General features: G+C 39.1%; 1 protein-coding gene across 6 annotated transcripts in view; it reads right to left on the bottom strand.

Moving 5' to 3' along the window:
• Nucleotides 1–18,645, bottom strand: part of LRP6 (LDL receptor related protein 6) — a 189,082-nt gene that overhangs the window by 73,702 nt on the left and 96,735 nt on the right. For all 6 annotated transcript variants that reach the window (XM_077807430.1, XM_077807426.1, XM_077807427.1 and 3 more), the window contains exons 3-4: nucleotides 6,754–6,950; nucleotides 5,836–5,967 (exon numbers count right to left, since the gene is read on the bottom strand). In XM_077807430.1, the coding sequence (XP_077663556.1) occupies nucleotides 5,836–5,967; nucleotides 6,754–6,950 (329 nt within the window). The remainder of the gene's footprint in view (nucleotides 1–5,835; nucleotides 5,968–6,753; nucleotides 6,951–18,645) is intronic.

Below are 18,645 nucleotides of genomic sequence, written 5' to 3'. Positions count from 1 at the left end.
AACTTTTGCCCTTTGACCCCACGGTAACGAAGTTTCACTTAAAATTTGTGTGTTTTTGTTTTGCTTTGGTACAAGATTAAAAACAAAACCAAAACCAAAAAGCTTCTACCTCCACTGGTGAACAATACAGGAAAAAATCATACCGGGTACACATACTTAAGAGGAAAAAATGCAGGAAAGAGGATTTCAGGTTTGTGCATACCTGTGTATAGGGTTTCAAGTCATCATTTACTGGGGCACTAACTCCTTATGAATATACAAAATGGCTCATAACCCCACTACCACCATGACTTCAGTGGGAGAGGGGAACACACTGGAGCTACCAAATGTAATGTGCTTTTTTAATTCAAGTGTTACGGAACTATATTTAAAGTTAGCATTTAACAGTAAGCCAAAAATACTGAAGTAGTGCTATAAATTAAACAATCGAGCAGTTTTTTAAAATCAGGTCTTCTGATTACCATCTTGCTGATCTCCCACACAATTTATGAGAATTTTAGCACCCAACAGCTTATATACGATTAAAGTTGGAGACCAAGACCAACATTTAAAAAAATATCTATCTATACGGGTTCCTAGAGTTAGGTGTTAATGGGAACTCACTGGGTGCTCAGTTCTTTTTGAAAAGTCAAGCCACTTATTTAGGTGTCTAAATATGGACACAGAAGCCTTACTCTAGGGCACCCACGTTTGAAAACTTTAGCCTACTTTTATTAAGCAGTTTGAAAGCTGGCTTTGCAAGCTGGCAGTGCATTGTATCAGTTCTACTACTCCTAATATTTCTCTAGAAAGTCTCTACTAATAATCAAGTCTAATTTAAACACATGGGGGGAGGAAGAGAGATCTAGGAAAGAATGGGAAGAAGCAAGCGGATACTTGCAATGACATGACTTTAAAGTCGTATGTGTCACGACCTGCCAAGCTTTACAATGAATTCCATCTTTACAATAGTATAAACAAAGCATCTGCTTGTTGCCCTGGTGATCTGTACATTATTTTACTTTAAAACCATTGTTGGTCCCTCAGAATAACAGTATTTTCTTGGTATCGGTCCAGGACTATATAAATAACAGGACCCATGCCTAGCACAAGTCTAATGCTCTCTCTGTGCCTTATCAAGTGTAAGTAATGAATAAATTCTCAATACAATTATTACGTATTTGATTAAATTTCCTTCTCCTAAAAATCTTTGCCTTGATTTTTATCCCATCCCATTTATTTTGTTGTACCTGTTGCTGTCAATCTGCCCCTGCTACTACAGGAGGAGAGAAGAGATAGAACCCCAGCAAGATTTCTCATCTAGATGACAACAGCCTTGAATTTACAGAGGAAAAGGAAGAAGTGTCCAGAAATTAATGGCAAATTTCTCTCTTGTTTAAAGGGAGGTGGGGAAAGGAACAATTTTAAAATGAAGAATCTTGATATGTATAAAGAAATCTGGATTCAGGCTTTACAGGCTGTGGAGGCAGAGAATTTAGGAGTTTCAAGGGGTACTCTTAAACTGCCACAGGAAATACAGAGTTCTGGTAGCTGTCCTCAAGACAAGAAAAAAAAAAGAAAAAAACAGTATAAGGGTTGCTAGATATGGATGGGATAAAGAATATCTCTTCTTGACAGTGACAGGAAAACCAAAGCAAGATTCACAGCCAAAAAAAATTATTTATTTATTTACTTTTTAACAATGCTACATTAGAAAAATATTAGGTCTCCTCACTAAGTGAAAGCAACTACTGTAGTGTTTATTCCTTTCCAAGGGCCAACAGTTAAACTGTACTGGTGGTAGAAAAAGTGCGAAATAAGAAGAAAATGTCTAGCGCACATAAGGACACAGAGTGCAAGTGAACGAATGGGGAGATCTTCCCAAGATAAACAAGAACGCAGTAGGCCTCTAAAAACAAACTCAAATTTTACCATTAAACAAAAAGAAATGTCAATCAAACAGCATATATACAGCCAGAGTGTCAATAAAATTAGGTTCATATGGATGCATGTCATACTGAAAAACACCCCAAAGTGCTTTACAGAACAGCAAGCTAAAGTATCAGTAGTTCAATGACAATGTAAGTAAAGTATACTGGCTGTAGCAGTTGCATGCTCAAAATAGCTCAGTTAGCCTTGGACATATCGACTGAGGAACTGCTGGCTGGCAAACTGGTCATTCTCCCTCTCTTTTCTTTGAGTAATAGGGATTTTTGAACTTTCACCCAGATGTTGGAGGAGTGTTAGCATTGGAAGTAAGCCAAAGTCCCAATTACATAACTGTTTTCTTTTGGAAGGGGAGTGGAAATTAAAAGTGACTGAGCAGTCAGTATAATTAATTAGTCATGAGGAGAATAATTAACTTTATCCCAGCTCATACATCAACCCTTCCTAAAATACTTTGGAGAGAAGTTTATGGAATCTACCCAAAACAGGAAAGGGGAAAAAAAAGAAAAAGGTATTGTTCTGAATAGTCAGAAAAAATGAAGTTCCTCTAAGGTGCGATTTAAAAAAACCCAAAACACTAGAAAACACACTTTGCTATAAACTGAAACTATTCAAAAATGCTAGTTGTCATGGAAACTGCTCAAGGAGGGTCAGCCAGCCTCACCTTTGGCTGCAAGGTTCATCTGTCAATGCCAAACCACTGCAAACATGCACACAATAATCACCCTCCAAATCTTTCCTGTTCTGGCCAGCGCGCTAATCTAACATTCCAGAAAAATAAGGATCTCTGCCTCTCAGAGGTATTCCTTTCAGTATGAAACAATTTATTATTTAGTTTCAGAGCTATCATGATTTTTGCTCAGACCACCACTAGAAGATAAAATTGCCTTGAAAGAAAGAGGCATTGTCTCTCTCCTCATTTTCACTGCTCTTTACCTGGAAATCATCTTTTTTCCCAGCAAAGTCAAAAACATGTTACATTTCAAAACCTCATCTGAAACTTTAATTATTCAGCTTTCTTTGGTTCTTTCAGCACAACTGAAATTTACTGAATTTATCTGGCTCACAGGGAAAAATTGATTTTTTTAATTCACTGTGTTCAGTTTCACTTTTTCCAGGACAGACACATTTAACAGGCCAACTGCAGAGTAAAAATGGAAAATCAATTTATTTCACTAATATCAGTAAGCAGCCTACAAGAGAAAGTCTACACACATAAACAAGAACAGATTTACTTCTTTTAGATCCTTGGGAGTCCTGCTGGCCTGCTCTTTTTAACTGCAATGCCCCACAAAATTCACAATTTTGACATTTCACAACTACCAAAAGCAATCGAATGCAACTTGGAGCTGGCCCTGTAGGGCTCAGGAAAGTCCTGCCTCCCTCACCCACAGCAGCCCCAAGTCTCTGTCACCTTCGCCACCTCAAAGAAGGAGCACAATTGTCAAAGATACTTTTTTTTTTTAATTATTATATAATCTCTGAGCAAAGCATAACAACTTTGAAAGCTGGATCATACCCCACACACAGGCCTTCCCTGGTTCCCTTTGGTCCTATCCTCCCCCAGCAAAAGTCTCTTAGCAGCTGTGATTTACCAGAATGATGCGTACTGGGGCATTAGGTAAGCACAGCGAGACATCCTAGAATGTGAAACAAGGCTTGAGGTGTATATATTTTTACTTTGTTTTGCACTGACTACTCTAATCCTGTTTAGCAGTGGGGTATACAGCACATATTGACTAAGGAAATGGATTTTCCATTTTTAATTTCCATTCCACCTCTTAAAAGGTGGGCTTGTTATTTTGGATCATTCAGAGAGTCAGGCAGAGTCATAGAGTTTAAGACCAGAGTGACCACCAGATCATCTCATCTGATCTCCTGTATATCAGAGGCCACAAAACACCACCCAGCCGCCTCCACACCAAACAACCATAATTAGATCAAAGTATTATAGCCCTCAGGAGACTAAACTATTGTGTGCCACAGGCAGAGAACAGGAGGGACACACAAATTGATATTGATATGATCATCTAAGTCTCTGTTGCATATACTCTACATATCGCTCGCACAATGCTTTAAAGTGATTCTTAGTAAATAAAATCACTGATATATGAAGAGCTATGCTGTATGTCTGAACAGGAGCACACTAATGGTTCAGTATCTCATGTTCTTATGGAGAGAATGGAATAAAAATTGATTCATCATGAACCAGGCAAAGAAATAAGCTGATATATTTTATGGCTGTGAATACCCAGAATCTGATATCAGAGTTTAAATCATTATTTGAAATTTTTATTTATGAAAATAAATACTCTTCATCTACATGCCTCAGATAAATTATTTTGACAGGTAATAAAAACATTAGCTTGTTCATCATGGTAAGGATGGGAAAGTAAATTTTTTGCATGGGCTGGCAATTCCTCATGACAATTTTGCAAGGCTGCTTTAGAATCTTTATGCTTTTTTGCTCTTCTATGTACAAGAGGCAATTTATTTTAATAAGGTTCTCACGGACACAACTAGCCATGTTAAACAATCAGGAGGAGTGAAATAGGAGGAGATAAGAGGAAACACTGAAGAGCAGCTGACAAGTCCTAGTAAATGTCTTAAATTAAATATAAAAGGGTACATTAATAAAATAAAAAAACTTTTTTTCAAATTATTCTATTTAAAATTAATTCTGCCTGTATCATTTTATGGGTTCCCCCCCGCTACCTTTTCAGTAGGGAGAGAGTCTGCATGAAAAAAGGTTCTTTGTTTTACAAGAGTTAATTTGATCCTGATACTTATTCTTCAGCTGTTTGACATCAGGATCATTATAGCAATCCGATCCAATGTTAAAAATTATTTAGATTTTCAAACTTGAGTGCCTAAAGTTAGGCACCTGAATCTATATTTAGGCACTTCAGTAAACATCACTTGATTTACAGGGAGGGGTGTTGAGCAGTCATATTTCCCTAACAAGTCAGCTAGACCTCTGGGTGCTCAACACCTCTGGAAATAATGCCACACTTATTTTAGTGCCTAAATACAGATTCAAGTGCCTAACTTTAAGCACATGATCTGAAAGTTTCAGCCTATGATGTTAGGTATGAATGGGGTAGGATAAGTGGCAGCATTAAAGAGAGATTTTGCTTGGTTGGATCTCAAAGAAGGGATGAAAATATTTAATGTACAATAACAACAGAAGTGCTTTACAGACATTAATTCACTGAGGTCAGGTATACACTACAGACTTACATCAGTAGAACTGTGTTGCTCAGGGGTTCGAAAAGTCCACACCCCTGAGCGACAGAGTTATACCAACCTAACCCCTGGCATACAAAGGGGAGAGCTTCTCCGTCAATATAGCTCCCACCTCTCAAGGAGGTGGATTAACTGTACCGATGGGAGCAGCTCTCCCATCATCATAGGAGCATCTTCGCTTCAGCATGACAGTGGTTCAGCTGCACCTATGCAGCGTTTTAGGTGTAGACCTGCCCTAAGAAGCAATATATGAGGTAGTTGTTACCTCCTTTTTTAAGAGATGAGGAAACCAAGGCTCAAAATGCTTGCCCAATGCCATATAGTCAATCAGTGGTGGTGCTGGGACTAGACCCCAAATCTGGTCTCCAGTACCTATTCTTTAGCCATGAGACCATGCCTTCTCTTTTTAAAAGTAGAGAGATGAACATATTAACAGAACACAATTAGAAGTTTTCCATGTATGTGCAAGTCTTCAGGGAACATTCCCTATAATTTACATCTGTATTGGAAAAGCATAAATCATTCTATCCTATTATTTCCCATAATAATATTTCCAACCCACGAGCCCCTTCATATGCTTTATCCAATTAAATGGACAAACACCTTTCTTCCAGAAACTACATCAAGTTTATTCCAAAATAATCTTTCAAAAACAAAGCCTACCATCTTTGCAGTTCTTTCCATTCTCAAGGAGTTTCACACCAGTGGGACAAGCACACTGATAAGAAGGCTTGATAGGAGACATCAAACACAAGTGGGAGCAGCCACCATTATTACTTCCACATGGGTTTGTAGCTGTTGAACATAAATCACACAGATTAATATTTTTGATAACAAATGACCTCCTCTCATGTGCCAGGAGGCACAAGGCTTTTTTAAGAGTCTGTGTTCGGAAAGTGGATGAAGGAGGAAATAATAAACACAGAACAAGTAAAAGTTAATTCCAAGCATTAAGAGTGGATAATTATTGTACCCAACTGCAAAGACATTGCATATTTCCTTTCTTGAAAATGTGGCATTTGGCTCTACATAGGATTCTTGTTTCATCTGTGCTCTTATCAGTTTCACAAACTGCTCAGCACCAAAACAAGCAGCGGCATGTACAAAAATACAAAATGCAAGCAAGATAAATTCACTAAAAGGTTAAGATGGTGGTTATCCTACAGAGCTAGTCATGTTTAACACCATTAGCCACATTAACAATAGTTTCCATTCAGGAACATGGACTTCTCAGGTAATGCTCAAGAGAGAGAAAAAGTAAGTCCCCTATTGTTTAAATCTCCAGCACATGGCCCCCTTAAAAATAAATAAATAAAAAGGAACGCTGCACAGCATCACTATGGCAGGCAAGAGGAGGAGGAGGGGTGAGATGTTTTATTAATGTTAAAGAACAACGTAAAGAATACTCAGTGTCCCTTTAGGTCTATTCCCAAGTCCCCTGCTTTGGAAACTTTGCATCATAAAGCAAATGTAGCCATCCAGCTCTCACGTAATTTCCTCTTGTCCCCAAACAGAAAGGCATATCAGACTTCTACAGATCAGTTCCAACCTGCAGCTAGAAAAGAAACCAAGACTCCTTACCATTTGGCTGCCTCTGTTGACTGAAAACATGGATATCCATGGGAGAGAAAATGTTGGAATGTATTTCACGCAGGTCCTCCCCAGAATATTTGTTGCAAGCCAAAATAGAATGAGTGTTCCAGTCAGTCCAGTACAATGTGTCCCCAAACAAAGTCAAAGCAAAAGGATGTGGAAGAGAACCTTTAACCACTGCTTGCCTAATAGGGTATAAGGAGGAAAACACATGTTCACATATAATTAAAAGTACACTTTTGTTTTAAATTTTACACTTAAATAGTATAATATCTATGAAAAGGTGTTACACTGACAGCACTGCTGAACAAAGTCTCCTGTTTATCCATGGGAAAGCGCATTAGCAACAGAGGGCAATTCACTTTCTATTGGCCAATCTGTTGACGCCAGAATGCCAACAGATGCCAGCTGTTCGGGGTATACAGCTCCACTAACAAAGCACTATAAAAGTGCCAAGGAGTAGTTACCTTTTCAGAGTGCTGCACAAACATTAGAGAGTTATACTGAGATTACACATTTCATTTCACACATGCCAAACAACCAATAAATAATTCAAGTCACTTCCAACCTTGACACAGATTTAGAACTGAAAGGGTTTGTGATCTATTACCAAGCCCCGGGGCCAACCATCTCTTCTAGGTTTACTATTATTTTCAACCATTAGAAGAACAGCTATCGTATCAAAAATTTAAATATTACAAAGTGTTTAAATACCAGAGTTCTATTTATCATCATTTATTTCACTAGATTGTTTTAATATTTATTAAAAGCAGGGCCATTAAGAGTCATCTATTGGCCACATTGCTATGACATCTCTTCTCACCCCTTTTATGCGGTCCTTACCTATCCCCAAAATGAAGTACAAACATTGTGGAAGACAACATGTTCAGATTACTGCTATGCTGAAATCAGTCATCAATGAATCTGGCCTCATGGGATTAAAGCTGAGTATTTTGCAGTCTTTCTCCCTCACCCCAAAAGCAGCATGTTCTACCTCACACATACGAAACACTGTAGCTGACTTCCGAACACCCCCTTTACCCAGTGTTCTTCTGTTCTGAATGTTGTCAATTTTTAATACCTCTGCGCTTTTGCCATTCCTTCCTTCCTTGGTGCCACTATCTAGCTTCTGCTTAGAAAATGGATGAAGTAGGACTTAACAACAGAAATTGATATACATTTCCACTAGACATTCAGTTGCTGGCACAGGTCAAACTCATTTTGGCAAGCTGCATTTATTTAAGAGGACTACTAAAGTAAAGCAGACATTCTAAAAGATAGTTATGGAACCCCACTTCCCATGAATTCTGGAGACACATTCCTGACCAAAGGTTAGAGCTTGAGGTACAGGCTCAGTTTCTTTGGGATCAGGATTTGTAAGATGTACAATGACCAACCACCCTCATTTCAGTCTTTTCTTGAGTGGAAAGGAGTTGCTGGTTGCATAACTTGTTGAAGAAATATCCACACACTCCCTCCTAGACAGGAGTCAACAACTGACTGAGGGACAACAATATTCTCACTTTTCTGATCAGTGTTAAAAAAGCATAGCAGCAGGACAGTATTGTGAAGTATGAACATGTCCTGGACCAGTGGCTCTTTGGATAAAGGACATTGCAATTTCTAGTACTTCACTCTAGCACATTCAATTATTGATAAACTGTCTTTTAAAAACTGCTACTCTTTTCAATTTGCTAGAAAAACACATTGATTCATTTAATGGTCATGTTTATGTTCCAACACCACACTAAATAAAATCTTCTATTTCCTTACATTTTGCAATAGGATCTCGGATATCAAACCATAACTGCTCTTTTACATGCCTCCATCTGGGTCAGACAGGTATTTATTAGCACCTAATTAAAATGAGGAAACTCAAGTTCACACATTGTGAGACACTATTATAATGTAGGTTTCAGTTGAAATCCAACATTGTGACAATGAAGCTTGACCTACTGGAACTCCCAGAATAATGGAGTTTTAAAAAAATATATGCCAAATAGCCATTAAAAAGCTTTCAAGTTTGCGTAATTAGACAAGTTTTAACAGGGTCATAATTTGTCCAAGTCTTTTAACATGATCATTAAAACAGCAGAATTCCAAGGTCTCACTGACTACCAACACCCCTCCCCCCCAAAAAAACCCAAAACAACAACAAAACCCCACACTGCTCTGAATACCCAAGGTCAAATTTTTCAAGAGCCCTTAGTGCGCACCTACAACTCAAGCCATATTTTTCAAGAGAGCTCAGTTCCCATTTAGGCACCAAAATAAAGTGCCCAGATTTTTAAACGTTCTCAGGTCCCAAGAGCCCTCAAAGAAAATATGTCATTGAGAACAACGGAAGATGCTGGGTGCAAAGCACTTTTGAAAATCTAACCCTTAACATGCAGTGCATAAAGTGATTTGTGATCCTTATCTGAGCCTGACCCTATCTGGAAAGGTTCATAAAGACTAGGAAGCTACCACACTTGATTGCTCTATCAATTATGTGATTATACTTAAATGTGTGTTATTTTTTTCTGTAGATAAAAGGACAGGTCATGGTGAAAAAGTCTTTAAACCTAAGTACACAGGTACTGGTTTCTGGTACTTCATTAAGCTAAGTAATAATATAACACTATGCTCCACTTCATGTAGTTTTCTGGACAGCAATTAGGAGATGTGGTGATAGTTCATTTTCAATCACCTAATCTAACTGGCATTTTATTCTCTCTAAACATGTTTTATGGGCCATATTAGCAAGTTTGCTCAAGAGTGGCTACACAATTTGCATCAGCAATGAAGTTGAGCTTCACTAAACGGACCTTCCTAAATCTGCCAGCTCTAGATTCTAATCAATGGGAGCTTTTTCTTTCTCTCGCTCTTTCTTTCTTTCGTGGAGAGGGATGGGAGGGAGGAGAGTAGAACCACAGAAAGCAGGGAAAGGAAGAGAAGTAAAATAAAAGAAGCAATACTCCCTCTCGGGCTGCTATAAAGCAATTTTAAGTATGATCTGCATTAAGGGCTGAAAGGGTTTGGTGGGGAGGAAGGGGAGAAACTGGAGAGGAATAATTTTCATCTTGATTTACTAATTATGAAAGGTGCCAGAGTGACAGTACTGGAGAGTGTTGTTGTATAGTTAACTGCTGAGTACGGGTAACAGCAGTGCAAGCTTCCCACAACAGTCCTGCCAGTGTGCTTAACCACTAATGCAAATGAACCCCACTTAAGGGTAAAAGGGGAATAGGGTCTCCACCCCTCTGGTAAGACTGCCAAAAAGGGCACCAATTATGAGGTAGGTGGTGTAACTGGATTGACAAGATCTCTGACAGATGGCCGGTGGCAACTACTTTCAATCATTAAATTATCAGCCCATGCTCAATTTGAACAAGTGATGTGAAGGCAAGATATTGTATATCCCATTATCATTCTACCAAGCTATTCAGTTTCCTCAAAGGCTTACAGTTTCATAGGCATAGTCAAATTACTGTCATAGCTAAATTACTACTTCTAGTCACAGGTATCAATAGAAATAAGAGCAGGAGAGTTGGGGATAAGAGAGCAGTTTTATTAGCCCTGTAGACCTCATGGAGATTTCTTAATCAACACATAATCATCAGATAAAAATATTTATAGAGAATAACTGGAGGTTCAGTCAAAATTAACATGAAAAATGTAACCACAGAATTAAACTTCAAAAGCCGGAGGTAGTTTCAGGATGGATTAATTAAAATCACCTATTTTAATCATGATTTAAATTAGCAAGCAGGAAACCCTGATCTGAATCACTGATTTTTAAGCTTGCTTTGCATTTGTACTTTTTAGTTATTTTCCTAAAAGAAGGTTAATTTTCATTGGTTGGTGATCATTAAAACATGATGATCCTCAACTAAATATAGCCATTACAGTAAATCTAGTCTCTCTTTTTGCTAACCAGGAGGCCCTACCACATCTATAGACATTTATTTAGTCTAATTTACACATATTCAGATTCTTAATTTGTCTTAATTCTTAATGTTTACATTTTTATATTGTCAGAAAATGGTGTGAAGCATTTCTTATTTACGAGGTGATTAATTTTTTTTACTTGTGATTTGTGACAAGCTCTATTTGGAGGGAAATTCAAACAATTAAAAATGCACAAAACCAGCATTTTAAAATAACTTTAATTTGGTTAAATAAAGGAGGGGTATCAAAATATGTTTTGCATTTAAAACTAATCGATTTATTGAGAAAGGAAGTAACATCTCCAGTTAACTAACTGAACTGACTTTTCCTGGTCACCATTGTGCTTCAGAATTTTAGAACTAGTAGATCTCATCTTCTCAAACCTAGTTTTTAATACACAGATTGGAGGAGGAAATAAACTTTTCTGTTTTTTCAACTCCCATTTGTTTCTTAATTCTGAATGATCTAGTCACTGCACTGAAATAGCTGAATAAACAGAAATGAAGAAAATATTCCCTCTGAACCTACAGAAGAGGCTATTGCTACTAAAAGCCATTTTAGCACTTCAACTAACTCTGGTTCCAAGCGCTCAGCCAGTGACTTCCACCAGCTCAGTGGTTTGACTTCCTTTAACATTTGGCAGCAAACATGTACTACTTAATATTTTTTTAATTTAAATTTTAAAATTACTGTAATAGATTACAGTAGGCCTTACCACAAAATCTCCAATTTAATTGTAAATAGGTTTATTTAAAAAAAAATAAGCCTGTATTTAAACTTTTTAAAAGTCCAATTAAAAACATCATTTTTTTAAAAATCACCTTTTTATCCACCCTTCGCACCTTACTTTAAAAACATTTACAAACTATATACACTGTTTTAGTAGTGGGAGAAGAGACAGTGCATCTCTGTCAAGATGAATCTCTCTTGTGCTATGTATCACTGTTTCCTGACTATAGCCAGTTATATTATCAGCATGGTAATCAGTAAAATTAAAAACAGATTTTACCAAGAAGTCTGCTATTGCATGAAGAAAATTTAGTTCAAGTTAAATGTATTTGCATTTATACTGTTGTTTAAGATGCCTATATAATACTTTGTGAGAAAGCAGGAAGAGAAAGGACTAAACACTTACTATATGTGGCTATACACATTTAAAACAAACTGAGTGAATAAAAAAAGATTGATGGCCAAGCATTTACCTATTGTATATTAAGAGCAACCAAAATTCTTGCCCTGTTGTGGAATGATTGTTTTTTGGTTTTATTAGGTCACCATATTGAGTACAAACATTTTTCCTACGCATGACAAAAGTCCAAACTGTAAACGTGTAGGAAGTGGCCAGTTATACATCCCTATTCTTGATAGGTTGGCATTTCCCTAAAATCCTGTACAATATGCTGCCAACTCCCAAATCCAAGAACATATTCAATTTAAGATGAAAAACATTTACAGACTTCCTTTAAAAAAAAATGCACCAACTAAAACAGAGAATAAAGATGGGATTTTTCCAAAACTTAAAAGAGCAAACAATTAGACCAAAGGATGCTGCATTATACTAAATCTAACACTGTGGATCATCCATACCTCCTTATTCTAACTAAGCTTTCATGCCTCAGTAAATCCATTATTTCCTCTTTACATTAAAGAGGAAACCCATTCTACCTGAAAACTGTATTTCAATAAACCCAGAACATATGGGGTGCTTTCAGCCATTGTATTTCTCTCAGCTGTTTATATTCCATCTCCACAGCACCAAGAACTTCATTCTTCTATCCATATTACATACAGAACTTATTAGTATACACTAATGGCTTCCAGCATGGTATAATACTGCAAAAATCAAAAAATTTCAGTCAGCTAAAGCAACGTTTTGTTTCAGTTCATCATTTCCACAACACAGAACATAAAGGGCTGTCTAGTAACACTACTGAAACAGAGTCAATACTGTTCTGAGCTAAAATTATAGGTCTCAAAAACTGAGCAATGGAACTGCAGACTGAGATAATAAAGGCATAACGTACATGATGCAGCATCCAAAACTGAGGTACCCATAATCAATAATCATTGTTTAAAAATCTTGGTCAACATTTCTATATCAGCAATATGCAGCACATGGACAGAAGGTACAGTAGTTGGGTCCACTAGTCATGGAAGGTCTTTATCCCTAAAGTCTCTTCTCTTCATGTTCCATGTTGTAGGGGCCAATCTCAGTGGTAGAGAGTAAGAATTATCCTATGTACATTTAATTCCACCTTTCAAATGAAGATCCTGTACATATTACCATCTCCCAGCAGTTCCAGGATAGTAAAACTATCATTGTTTTGGTTTTTTGCAACTGAATTTCAAAAGCGTAAAGGGGAAAAAAAATGAAGTTATCCACACCACTGCCACATGCTAACAAAATAGCATATAGACACCCCATATTAAAACAAGTAATCTTACAATACAATTTGTGTGAGAAATAGTTCTTCATGTACAACACTTGACCTCTCCTGTCCGATAACTGAGTGAAGAGGGAGCAATCTTCTGTCCAGATGGGTTGATCTGATGGTGTAGAAATCCCACTTGGATGGTTGAGTGTTTCCACTGAACTGAGCTGCCTTACCAAATCCTTAATAACCTACCCAATCATCCAACAGAAGGTGAAATGGGCAAATTAAGTTCAACATTTTAGTTCATTTACACCAAACAGGGACATTCCACTTTTATCTGAGTATTCATGACCCACTCAAAGGATTCCACATCAGGAATGTAAGTAATGAAATTGATGGCCTGCTAACCAGGAAATCACAGTTAATGATTTAAACAAAAAAGTCTCCGCTATTTCAGCATAGCTACATTTCCTCAAAAACCTCTCAGTAGCATACCAATTAAAACATACAAGCACACAAACGTGCACACACACACACACACCCCCACACAAAAATCCTGTCAGCTCAAAACGCTAACACCAGTCTGCAATATTTCGCTTTACTTGTTGCGTGGTGTGGATGAGGCACCTTCCTTTGTACCACAGGGCCTCCATAATCCCACACTGCCATGGTTTGGGCTTTCAGGCAGGTCAGGCCTTGCTTGCAACAAGATAAGTGTCTTGGACAGCTAAGAGGCAAATTTGCCATATTACTCTAAAGTGACAGCGGAATATTAAAGAAATAGAAATCCAATTTACAATCTGGAGGTTAAAGTTTTCTGACTAGCCATGAAATCAAGAACACAGTCTTTAGGGGTTACTGCTGGCCCATATTTACATTTGCTCGTTATTAGCCTATTGAAAACTATTACACCTCTGATACTATATACTGGATATGTTTTGAATGAATGCTCATGGCTACATTTTTGTCACAGATTCCATTATTTTCAGGGTTTTTTTTTTTTTAAATCCCTAAAAAAAGGTTTTGCACAGGTATTTTACTATATCAGTGATAGGTGGGAAGATGCCAAAATGTCATTCTTTTTAGTACATGAAAAGTATAATAGAAAACGTATAACAGCAACAGACTTGTATAATACAAGTTAAACTCTGTCTTGTAGAGAATATTTGTCTGTCTACAGACCTGAAGAACTCTTTGTAAGCTCAAAAGTTTGCCTCTTTCACCAACAGAAGTTGGTTCAATAGAAGTATTACCTCACCCATTCTGTCCCCATAGTAGCTGTCTACAAAGTTATTTAATTATACCATAATCCTTAAAAAATGTCAGTTATATATCCATGACTCTTGACATTTTGGGCTATTTGCTTGTAGGTGGGTGTGATGTTAAACAGTTTCAATGAGAATCCCAGGCCCTGCCAAACTAAATCCTATGACAGTGGTCCCCAAATTATGGGGGAGGAATGTTCGGAGGGAAAGGGGTGCGGGCGCCATGCAGCAAGTCTTGGGCTAACCTCCCATAGGGAGCAGGCAGGAAGAGCCACGCTTCCAGCCCCACACCACCCCCAGACCAGTTCTCCCATTTAACCCCGCAGTCTTGCTCTGCCTCCAGGCCTGGGCCATCACCCTTGGGAGGTGAGGAGCATAGGAGTAGTTTGACTTCTATACTGGGTGGGCAGCTCCAGTCAGGCCAGCGAGGCCACACGTGGAAGGCAAAATTCTGCGCCTGCCCAAGGTTTGCAGTTTGGGGGAAGAGGGGAGAGGAGCAACGACCCCCTGCTTCCATCCCCAAACTACATCCATGGTGGAAAGAGAGTGCCATGCTTTCAGACCCGCTCTGCCCCCAGGCGTGGGCCAGCCCCCATAGGGGTAGGGAGAGAGCGCCAAGCTTCCAACCCCACTCTGCCCCCAGCCCAGCTCTGTCCGCTGCTCCATCCCCAACCCAGCTCTGCTCTCATTCCCTCTCAGACCAGCTCAGCCCCTAGCCCAAGCTCCTCCCTATCCCCAGTTCTGCTCCCAGCTCTGCCTTTAACTCAAGCTCTGCTGCTTGGCTGTGCAGTAATGGGGGGTGACCGGGGGGCCACAGAGAGATTCCACTGATGGTAAGAAGGGGAAGGGAGGAGTGCGACTGGAAAAGTTTGTATACCAATGCTCTAGAGAATATGGAAAGCTAATAGTATGGTGGCCAACTTTTTCATGCCAGAAAACTGAACACCCTTCCCCCACCCACTGCCCTGCCCCTTCCCTGAGATCCCACCCCCTGCTCAATCCATCCCCCCACCTGGCTCATATGCTTATTTTCACTGCAAGGCCCAAACAGGCATAATTTATTGTTTTGACAGAGGTACTATGCTAATTTCAAGTTATTTGTTACAGGATTCTAGAACTGGCAGAAAAATAGTCAAAAAGGGTAATTTTTAAAAACCTGAAATTTCACAAAGGTTGTCATGATTGTTTCCCTCCCCCTTCCCATTTTTCATAACCAGCTCCATGTTTTTTGTTTGCTAAAGTTACTGTAATTTTATCTGTGAAATTAGGACCACACATACAAATACAAATCCATAAAGCACAACCACAGAAATGCACACTTGTCCAGATACCCATATAAATAAATCTGTAGAAACTGACTCCTACACCTACATGCAGATACACACGTGTATTCATGTCTACAACTTTATCATGCACGAACACATATACCTCCACATTATTTAATATTACAATTGTTGTTTAGTGCCTACAGACCACGAGTCTGAAACAAAGTTTATAATGTAGCTAGACGAAGGTTATGAAATGAACACACATATTTTATGTCATCAATTTTTCTGTGCGCAAGCCAGCAAAAGCAAAGAGTTAGGCCGCAAATTTTATTTACACAGGTAAAACACACATGCAGCAATACACACCCCTCCCTACACAAAGCCACACACTCTCTTACACACATACAATACATGCACGCATACACTTGCCTACACAGAGACACCCAGCCGGGAAGGGAGGAAGGTGGTCTGGAAGAGAAAAGATGGGGGAAGGTGGAGGGAAAGAGACCAAGGATGAGAGCAGGGTGGGGATGAAAAGGGGTAGTGAAGGAGACCGCGGGAGGCCGAAGGGTATAGGTGCATGAGGATATGGGGGGCACAGAAGTATACAGGGACATAATGGGAGTGCAGCAGCATATGGAGATGAATGAGGTGCAGAGCTGTGGGGGGTGAGGGACATGGGGGTGGCAACTCTGGGAGGTGGAGAGGATGGGTGGGAGAGCACTGTAAGGGGCAGAGGGCTGGGATGGGTAGGTGTGAGAGGCAGGGCTGGGATGGGACGGACGCAATGAGGGAGATGGAGGTGCGGTGGGGTTGGGACAGAGGGATGCAGTGAGGGGATTGGGGGTGAAGCCCCATTCCCAGCACTCGGGGATACAGACCTCGAACTTCTGGGTGTTGGCGATAGGGCGACAGACTGCAGTTCGCCGCAGGGCACGCGCTGCAGCTTGAGCCCAGTCACAGGAGGAGCATGAGGTGGAGAAGAGGGCCAGCAGCAACAGGAAAGGCGCGTGTCACAACCTCTCAATAGCTGCCTGCTAGGCACGCTAGTTTGTCCCCTGCCCTACCCTAGCCAATGGGAGCTGCACCTGCAGGCGGGGTGGCAGGGCATCACGCGCACCCCACTGGCTGGCCACCCTATAGCTTAGGAACCGGACATGCCGGCTGCCTCCCGGGATCCGTAGAGGCTAGCAGGGAGCCTGCCAGCCCCACTGCACGGCACCACCAACCAGACAGTCAACGGCCCGGTCAGCAGCATTGACTGGAGCCACCAGGATCCCTTTCTGACCAGGTGTTCTGGTCAAAAACTGGACACCTGGTCACCCTAGCTAATAGAGAGCAAGGCACTTAATAACAACACAGTGGTAACACCAAAAACCTGCCCAGTATACCCTAATTCCTCCAGGGATCATGTGGTTTCTTCTTCTGCCAAGGTAACAAAAGCTTATTTTAAAATAATTGAGAAAGTTAAATCATAGAATATCAGGGTTGAAAGGGACCTCAGGAAGTCATCTCATCCAACCCCCAGCTCAAAGCAGGACCAATCCCCAACATGGTTTACAGAGGTCTTTCCTCAATACACCAACAGCTTTATTTATATATCATTATCATAGCTCAAACACAGTGCTAATTACCTGACAAAAAGAGGGGAAACAAAGATTATTTTGGGGATATAAAACATTTTTAAAAAAATAGATACACAGTATTTCCATTACTTTTGCCTTTTTTTAAAGCTACATCTGCCATGTGATACTTCCTTAAAGTCTCCATGGTAAAAAGTGCCTTAAGATACTGCATATTCAATCTTAAGTTTATTATACATTTTTAAAATGTATAATTTTGTAACTGAACAAGAGGTTTGATGCTGGACTGGAATCAGGACATGAAAGCCTTACCCTTGGAAACCAAAGGTGAAATACTGGTTGAAAGTGAAATGATTCTGTTGGTCTCATTTCAGTGCACATCATAAAATTACCTCAAAGTTCAGTTTGAGTCAAAGGACTCTGCTGAAGAGGAATTTGGGATGGAAATAGCATAGGATGTCGTGCTCAGGAATGAGGGATGCTGAAAGAACTACAGATAGAAGCACCTATTACAGTGGCAGTCCCATGTTTTTAACTCAATTTTGTTTTGCTATTTCCTCATTTTTGGGAGCACTAGATATTTTAATAGAATAGATATTTTTATCATGTATATTCATTTATCAGTCACGAAGATTAGAGAATTTCTGCTATATTTTTACAAACTATGTCACATAGAACTGAGAGTTCTATTTTTCTTACATAATTACTCTTAAAAAAGCTCTTTAAGCTTGCTCTAAGGAAATATTGTGGATACAGTTCAGCTTTATTTTAAAAAACTTAATGAGACTTTTTAAAAAAACATTCCACAAGAAAAGAGCAATATTTTTAAAATTAAATTTGATTTTTTTAGATTCAAGTAAAATTTGACTGATTATAATCCTGTATTCTTCGTTTGTATGGTTTTACTTTAAAACAACTGAGGTAACCATTGTTTATTTGTAAATATTCTTTATAAATATATTATTCTTTGTAAACATTATTTTCTAACAAGTTTGCATTCCTGGGCTACTGGTACACCGCTGAGGTGGATGAAGGCACTGTCCGTTCAGCCTGACAATGCACAAAGGCCCCAAAAATATGCAGCCTGTTGTGATTTACTGCTTAACTAGAATCACTAGCATGTAAATGTTCACAAGTCCAGACATTTGGAAACTGCATCTCTGCTGCATCTTTCTGAAATAAAGTGCCCAGAGCACTTCTAGCAAGAGTTGGGGAATTAGCTCCAATTCATGCCCACCTATTCCCTCCCCTGCAATTTCAATTAGCTATGGTATTCTTCCCTTCCTCTTCTGAGTTGTCATGCAGTGTTAACACAGCTATTGACTTTTCACCCCAGAGATGGCTCCATTTTAGTAGCTGAAGAAATTTTTAGCTTTTTAAAAGACACATCACATAATTATACTGTATCCATAAATTATACGTACACAAGGATAAAAGGTTCTATTGTAAATGTCAGACT

Source organism: Eretmochelys imbricata, chromosome 1 (assembly GCF_965152235.1).
Source record: "Eretmochelys imbricata isolate rEreImb1 chromosome 1, rEreImb1.hap1, whole genome shotgun sequence".
Lineage (NCBI taxonomy): Eukaryota > Metazoa > Chordata > Testudines > Cheloniidae > Eretmochelys > Eretmochelys imbricata.
Note: the sequence above shows the minus strand (reverse complement) of the source record. Positions and strands in the feature narration are given on the sequence as shown.